At 59.6% G+C, this 7,623-nt stretch overlaps 1 protein-coding gene across 1 annotated transcript; it reads left to right on the top strand.

Annotated features, from left to right (window-relative positions):
- The first annotated feature begins 2,679 nt into the window (after positions 1-2,679).
- Positions 2,680-6,313, top strand: BARX1 (BARX homeobox 1). The gene is made up of 4 exons (XM_028531528.2): positions 2,680-3,139; positions 4,830-5,121; positions 5,209-5,293; positions 5,675-6,313. The coding sequence occupies exons 1-4, from the start codon at positions 2,914-2,916 to the stop codon at positions 5,837-5,839; spliced, it is 768 nt and encodes a 255-aa protein (XP_028387329.1). The 5' UTR covers positions 2,680-2,913; the 3' UTR covers positions 5,840-6,313.
- The last annotated feature ends 1,310 nt before the right edge of the window (positions 6,314-7,623 follow it).

Below are 7,623 nucleotides of genomic sequence, written 5' to 3'. Positions count from 1 at the left end.
GAGAAAAGGAGGCTGTTTGTGCGCATTTTTTTCGTCTCAAAGGGGTTTGTTTCTTTGCGGGTGGGTCTGCTTTGGGAATGGCGCTGCGGAGAGACCGCGTCCGGAGGAGGTGATCCGAGGCCTATCCGCCGAGGGGGGTGCCTGAGGGGCTGACAAGGTGGGGGCCGGGCTCTCTCAGTCCTAGGGGCCTGCCAAGGCCTGCCGGGCATTCCCCCCAGAGAACCCCGGGGCCTCATTCCCTGGGGCGGCCCCTGCACTCAGGATTCTCCTGGCCACCGGGAAGCCACTGCGCCTGTGAAATGGAGTTGGGGGCTGGACTGCCCTAGTCTTCGGATTCTCCCAAATGTAGAGGTGAGGCCTCGATTCTAAAAGTGACCTAATCCTAAATCTGAGTAACCGCAGGGACAAAATCGGTTTGGTAAGGGCTGATCGATGTGATCCCCAAGCCCTCTGATCTGGGACCTAAGCTCTCTCTTTGCCGGATCTGAGCCCCTGCATAGGGGCAGAGATGTTTCAGAGCTGGCAGCTTCAGGCAGTGGTCCAAATAAGAAGTGAAGGGATGGAGAGGAGTGTTTGGGCCTGACCCTCCAATGAAGCTACCATCCTCAGGCGATTTCCTTGGGAAGATGTGTAAGCAAGAAGAGAAGGAGTCATTGGGTAGGGTCTCCTGGGTGCAGTGGGCGCGGGGGGGGGGGGGGGGGGTGAAAAAAATGAGTACCATACTATATTTACAGGAAGCAAGAGAAAACCAAGTCTACTCACTGTGGTTCTTGGGCCATTGCCTTCCCTCTGCTGGGCCTCAGTTTCCCCATCTGAGAAAGTAGGTGGTTATAGAGGATGACAAACACAGCATCCATCTAGGGAGGGTTCTCTGTGCCCACAAGTGCAGAGGGGTCCCAGCTGGGCTACGCAGAGCTTTTCTGTTTGCCTGGCAGCTTCTGAACCAACCAAGACTGGCTCTATCCACTGTTTCCCTACCTCTCACCGGTAGGGAGACCTGCCTTGTGTGGGACACCATCACTCTTAGTGGGGTCCCACACCATCTCCTTCTGAAAAGCCCAGTGACTCACAGTACCACCCATGGGTGGAGCACCTAGAGGCCACCTTTCTGTGTTGATGACTGTGAGATTCAGGAAGGGGCAGCCCCAATGAAAGTCTCTTAACGACTGTGGGGAGAGGCAGCTGGATTCTTAGGCTCCTAGTCTTGCCAGAGCCTTTATGGACAAAGAATCTTAGTCATTTCCTAATCCACACAAAGTCTGGGGCAGGTGCTAGGACCTGGGGCCAGACTGAGGATCTCCCTGCCAGCAGCTGGAGCTACAGAAACTGCATCACCTTGAGGTGTGGCAGGCCTTGGGTATGATAGGCTCTATTGCCCTCGAAGTGACCACTGAAGCCCCAGGCCAAGCTCACACAAGAAGTGACCCAGGACCCCAGGTGTGCAACTCCTCAGGGATGGCAGGCACCCTCCCTTAGCCTCCAGGAGCCCCATCCCCATCCCCCTTCCCCTGACCCTCCTTGTCCTGATGAATGAATTACGTATCTCTCTCCAACAGACCCTGTGGGGTCAGCATGTGCAGGACCCCCACGGAGTCCTCACAACCTGACTGGAGCCAAGTGTCAGCATCTCCTTCGGACAGGTCAGGACACTGAGGCCCAGAACAGGGCAGTGGCCTGTCCTGAGTTGCAGGGGCAAAGAGAGAAGCTTAGAGGAGAGGTGAGGTTTCAGGGGTTCTCCCCATGGGTAGAGCTTATATTCCTGCAATGATGAGAAGCAGCTTGAGTAGGCTACAGCCTTCCTCAACTTTAATAAGGCTCCAATGCTGAGAGAAGGTGGAACGTAGCCTTTCCTTTTCCTCTTATCCATCCCTTCCTCTGTCTATGGGGATACAACCCATCGCACAGTTCCCTGGGATTTCCAAGGACGATGTGTCCAGGAACCACTGGGCAATATAAGCAGATTGAGGCTGCAGAAAGTTTTCGTCTCAGGGCAGCTGCGGGAGGGGAGGAGGGAAATGAAGCCGTGCCTGATTAACAGGCGGGAGTATACAGGTACAGCCTCTGCTCTACCAGTTGCACCTCTGCCCACTGCGTCACCTTTGCCAGTAGGCGCCTTGACCAGGAGGTTGCACACCACCTCCCCTTTCCCAGCCAAGCCATGTGGCTTTTGCCTCTTTTCCTTCCGACCTCTCCCTGGCTGCTTTAACCCTAGTTCAGGCTGCTCCCCTCCCTAGCTGTCCCCTCTCTTTCTTTAATGCCCCCTCTTTCTGCCCTGGCTTTGCCTATGTGCCCGCCGGCACGTCACGGGCCGGTTGGCTCCAGCGCCTCTGTTGGTGTCTCTTTGCGCACGGCTGGACGTCCCTGGCACCCTCACATCTTTGTCTCGCATCTTGGGTGGCCCTTGCTGTCTCGCTTTGGCCCCTCTCTCACCTCTCTGGATCCCTTTGCTCCCTTCTTTGGGGGTCTCCTCTCCCGATCTCTCCTGCTCTCTCCTTCCAGGGTGTGCGCTCCGTTGGGTCTTCCTTGGTCTGGGTCCGCAGGCCCTTCTCGAGGCCCCCTCCCTCCCGCCTTCCGCTCTTCTCTGGCCCTCCCCCGGGCTCAGCGTGGGGTGGGGTGGGGTGGGGTGGGGTGGGGGTCGGCGGGCGGCGCTGGGCGGGGCGGCAGGGCGGGGCGGGGCGGTGACGCGGAGCCAGCCGCGCTAGAGGCAACGCGGCGCGGGGCGGGGGCGCAGTCCGGGGTCCGACCGGCCGAGCCCTGCGCGCCCCGCCCGCGCCCTGTGCCTCCGCCCGGCCCGCCAGCGGGGGAGGGGGCATGAGCCGGCACCCGCGCGCCCCCGGGAGCTGCGGGCCGGCCTAGAGCCCGGTGCGGGCCCTGCGCCCGAGCCACCGCTGCCGCTGAGCTGCGGGAGCCGCGATGCAGCGGCCCGGGGAACCGGGCGCTGCGCGCTTCGGGCCACCCGAGGGCTGCGTCGACCACAGGCCGCACCGCTACCGCAGCTTCATGATAGAGGAGATCCTCACTGAGCCACCAGGGCCCAAGGGCGCTGCACCCGCCGCCGCCGCTGCCGCCGCCGCGGGCGAGCTTCTCAAGTTCGGCGTCCAGGCACTGCTGGCCGCACGGCCCTTCCACAGCCACCTGGGTACGTGCGGGGCATCGGGTGCCTGCGGCTGGGAGGGAGGGGGCAAGCCTCGCCGTTGTTAGGACGCACCTCTGGGAGCGTGGACTCCGGGTCGTTCCCTCTGGGCCCGGCCGGGAAGCGGAGAGGCAGGAGCCGGACGTTTCGAGAACCAGGCCTCGTGCCCCGGCCGGACGGGCGGGGAGGGTGTTTGCTCTCTCCTTCCCTGCTACCCTGCGGCCTCCAGCCCCGCGCACCTAGCTGTGCGGGCATAGGTCTAGACTGCTAACTTCAGACTTCGAGTCTGAGCGACCTCAGGCCGCGGAGGCATGGGCCTTCGCCGCAAAGGACTAGCCGGGAATGGCCGGGGTTGCCTGGTACTGCCCTAGGCAGGGAATCGGACCTTGGAAAAGAGCCCTGCATCTCCGAGTACTACGCAGGGGGCGGACTCAGGCCCAAGCCGCCCCGAAGCCTCCCGGAGCCCTTGGTTTCAGGCGGGCAACACACTGACCTGTACTGCAGCAGACACCCCTTAGCCTTGCCTGGGGACAAGAGGCCTGGCTGTGAGCCGCTGCCCCACTGGCCCTTCTGCTTCCAGGTCTGCTGCGCCTCCGTGGAGCTTGAGCTGCTCACTGGGGCCTTTTCTGATTCTCCGGACTATCTTCCTTCCTTGGTGGGGCCTGCCTTGCCCGGCTCGTGCCCTCTCCACCGCACGCCGTGTTCTTCCGGCCTTTCCCCAGTTCTCTTCACCCTACCTCCACCTCTCGTGGCCTCTCTCAGTGGGGTGGGCTTGCCTTCCCTGTCCCATTTTCCCTCTGGGTCCCTCCGACTCCCTTATCACACTGTTGAACCCCTCGCTGACTCTATGGGACAGCACCTGCCCGGCAATGAGATGATTGTGGGGAAGGGAGGCCTCCTTGTTCTAGAGGGACCCCAGTTCATCCAGCCACCTTCCTGGGCTCCGGTTACCCTCCCGCCTGTGCTCTGCACTCCCGTGGGGCAGCAGGGCCGGTTTATTCGTTTTAAATCCAACTTTGATGCAGCCTCACCGCTGCTGTGTTGCCTCCGGCTGCCCTGTGGTTAATAATTCGTTTGAAGCGGGCAAAAAAAAAAATCATTTATAAGTAATGGAAATGGAAACATCTTTACAGGGTAAAGCCTACACAGAGAAAACAGGAAGAAGGATTTTGGGATTTGTGGGGTGCCTGGACATTTTTGGGAAGGGCTCAAACCTCCCCCTTGCTGTGGACCCACTGCCTGCCCATGGCCATTGTGCCCACACTTGAGAATAGACCTGCTTACTCCATCGATCCTCTTTTCCTGAACACAGCAATGCCGATTTGATTGGGCAAATGCTCATCTTCCTATCTCGCTGCCTTTTTTTCTTGGTTTCTGCTTTCAGTGAAACACACTGTGTGCACCTCGTAGGAGAATCCCGAAATCTCAAAGGTGGTATAGGCCAGAGGAACACCCACGCAGAGTCCGAGGTGGGGTAGGTCCCCATTCCGAGACCGGGGGACACTGGCTTTGGAGCCGCTCACCCTAGGCGTGGCTTAAGTCTTAGGCTTTGCAGCTAGGGAGGAGAATTTTGTGCTGGGTGATGCTGGCTGGGCGCTAGCGCTTGGCCGACCGCAGAAGATGCTGGGGGTGTCTCCCCCAGGAGGAGCAGGACCTGAGCTCATCTGGCCCCCTGTTCTTCACCCCCGACCCCCAGCGGTATTGAAGGCCGAGCAAGCGGCGGTGTTTAAGTTCCCGCTGGCGCCACTTGGCTGTTCCGGGCTGGGCTCGGCGCTCCTGGCCGCTGGGCCTGGGCTACCCAGCGTTGCAGGCACACCACACCTGCCTCTGGAGCTGCAGCTCCGTGGGAAGCTAGAGGCACCCGCCACCGGGGAGCCGGGCACCAAGGCCAAGAAGGGGCGTCGGAGCCGCACCGTGTTTACGGAGCTGCAGCTGATGGGCCTAGAGAAACGCTTCGAGAAGCAGAAGTACCTCTCCACCCCGGACAGGTAGCGTGGGGCCAGGCCTACCTCGCTCAGCGGGCAGTTGGGAGGGGTGCTGCTCGCCCTGCTCAGGGTGCACCCTGCTTTTTCCAGAATAGATCTCGCTGAGTCGCTGGGCCTGAGCCAGTTGCAAGTGAAGACTTGGTACCAGAATCGGAGGATGAAGTGGAAGAAAATAGTGAGTGTTCGGTGGTTTCTTCGCTTTTGCTCCTGGTTGCCGCCAAGCCCCTGAGCTCTTCAGGAGCTGCTTCCCGCCCCGCCCCACCCCATCCCCAAGCCTTTCGGGACTGCTGCCTAAAGGGAGCTTCTCTGCTCTCTCTGTCCCTCTGGGTGCCCTCGCTCAACCCACATTTCTTTGTGCCCCGCTGCACCCTCCGCTTCCTGGAAGCCTTGAACCCCTGGCCTGGCCTCTGGTCGGTTTTCCCCAGCCCCGCTCAAATGGCCGCCATTTCCCTGGGTTAGGCGTGACCTCAGATGGCCTGTTGGCCCTTCAGGTTCTGCCCAGCACAGGGCATAGGGCACTGTGTCCCTGCTCACCCGTGCCGGTGTCCTTGCGCAGGTGTTGCAAGGCGGTGGCCTGGAGTCCCCCACCAAGCCCAAAGGGCGGCCCAAGAAGAACTCCATCCCTACCAGCGAGCAGCTCACTGAGCAGGAACGAGCCAAGGAGGCTGAGAAGCCAGCGGAGCTGCCGGGCGAGGCCAGCGACAAGGGCCGTGAGGACTGAGTGTGTAGTCGGGGGACCCCCTCAGTCTGGGAGAAACCTCCAGCCGGCCCTTTTGCCTCCACTCTGTTTTGTAAACGTTTTATTATTACCGTGAATGTGGACAGTTAGGGGCCAAACAAGGAAGGACACAGACCCTGAAGCCAACCCGGGCCCCAGTGCGCCTGCAGTCTGGAGACTCACCCCAGCGGCCGAAAGTCGCCTGTGCCCAGAGCTCCGCACACCAGGCGCACCATGCACATTCACGCCCCTCTCCTTACCGCACCCCACCCGCCTCCGACGTCCCTCAGCCAGGAGACCTCAGGCACACACCAGCTTCTGAACATCCGGGACCCTGTGGCCACACAGGCCACCATGGCCAGAGACCCTGTATGGACAACCTGGCAGCTCAGCCCTGAAGCAGGGTTCCTAACGTTGTTGGGGCCCCTACCCCTTTCTTGCGAAGACAGTGATTTTTTTCCCAATAAAATATTTTATGACACAACAGGTCTAAATTCGGGGTTTCTGAATACTCATGGAGGTGGGGTGGAGTTAAGAGAGATATCAGTGGCTTCTGAAATATTCTTTCCTGGATCACGTAGAAGCGACCCCTGACCTGAGTCACTGGGCCCACGCTGAGCACGGATGGCTGTGGCTCTGGCTGCAGGATCCTCAGAATCGCTTCTCTCTGGGCTGCAGGGTTAGTCTGAACTGCTCAGCCCAGAGCGCTCGGGTGTAGCAGCCAGGCTTTATAGGGGTCAGGTCGGTCAAAAGAGCGGGAGCCCCAGGCTATCTCGGGGTTCACTCAGGAAGTGGCAGGGCCTGATAGCCTCTTCGGTTTGTTGTTCGGTGTCCTAACACTTTAAGGACCGATTGTGGTGCTCTTGGCCAGCCCTTCCTGAGGCAAATGGGGAGCCGAGGACTTGAGGTTCGCACTGAGGACACCACCAGCGGCAGCTCCAGCCCATAAGCGACAGCCTCCGAGTTTTCACATTTTCCCGAGGCATACTCTGGGCAGCAGTGCCTGGCGGGAGAGCCTGGGGCAGTGAGGGTTGCTGCCTCGGGCTGAGGACTACAAACTGCCGGAGCGCCAGTGAGGGCACGGTTTCCAGGGGCACATACATCTTCGTTGGGGCCTGGCCCTGGGCGACCCCTCCTTGCGGGAAGACTTCAGATATCTTATTTTGGGTCTAAGCTGGGCTGGGGCTCGTGTGTGGGTTGGGTCCTTGCTTTTCCTAAGACAATGGCCACAGTATGGGTTTGGGAGATGACCACTTTCCTGTTTAAAGCTGGGGCAGAGACCCCGACAAATTGGCCCTGTAGAGTTCCAAGCAGGGTAAGGATTTGAAACCAGGTCCTTACAGGTGGCAAATACTCAGAAAAGAAGAACATCATGTTCAGATGCAGACTTTGCATTTCAGAATAATGTAAGAACTATGGCCCCTACCTGTAGTGGCTGTGGCTTCCCTTTTTAATCATGGCTTGACTTACCCTTCCTGAAACCTGCACTTGAATTGCTGGTGCCCAAGCACCTCAGAGTTTGACTTAAAACCAGGCAGAGTGAAAACCAGCATGCTTCCTGCTGCCCTGGATCCACTCAACGTAGTGGTCCTCAGTCCTCAGGGAATCTTCCTGCTCAAGGCCCAGGCTAGCCAAGTGAGGCACACTGCTGCACTTAATCCTCTCTACTGTAAACAGGAGGGAAGTGAAGGTCCTAGAAGTTCTGTCTGGGCTGCACCTAGGGGACTGAGATTCCAGCTACAGCCTTTGTCAACCATGCAGAGTGGTAGAAGGAAGGAGGGTCAAAA

This window comes from Phyllostomus discolor, chromosome 3 (assembly GCF_004126475.2).
Source record: "Phyllostomus discolor isolate MPI-MPIP mPhyDis1 chromosome 3, mPhyDis1.pri.v3, whole genome shotgun sequence".
NCBI lineage: Eukaryota > Metazoa > Chordata > Mammalia > Chiroptera > Phyllostomidae > Phyllostomus > Phyllostomus discolor.
This window is presented reverse-complemented; position numbering and strand designations above follow the sequence as displayed.

Coding starts and splice junctions, on each gene's coding strand:
- BARX1 (XM_028531528.2), top strand. CDS start 2,914: ATGCAGCGGCCCGGGGAACCGGGCGCTGCGCGCTTCGGGCCACCCGAG. Junction 5,122..5,208: donor TACCTCTCCACCCCGGACAG/GTAGCGTGGGGC, acceptor TGCTTTTTCCAG/AATAGATCTCGCTGAGTCGC. Junction 5,294..5,674: donor GGATGAAGTGGAAGAAAATA/GTGAGTGTTCGG, acceptor GTCCTTGCGCAG/GTGTTGCAAGGCGGTGGCCT.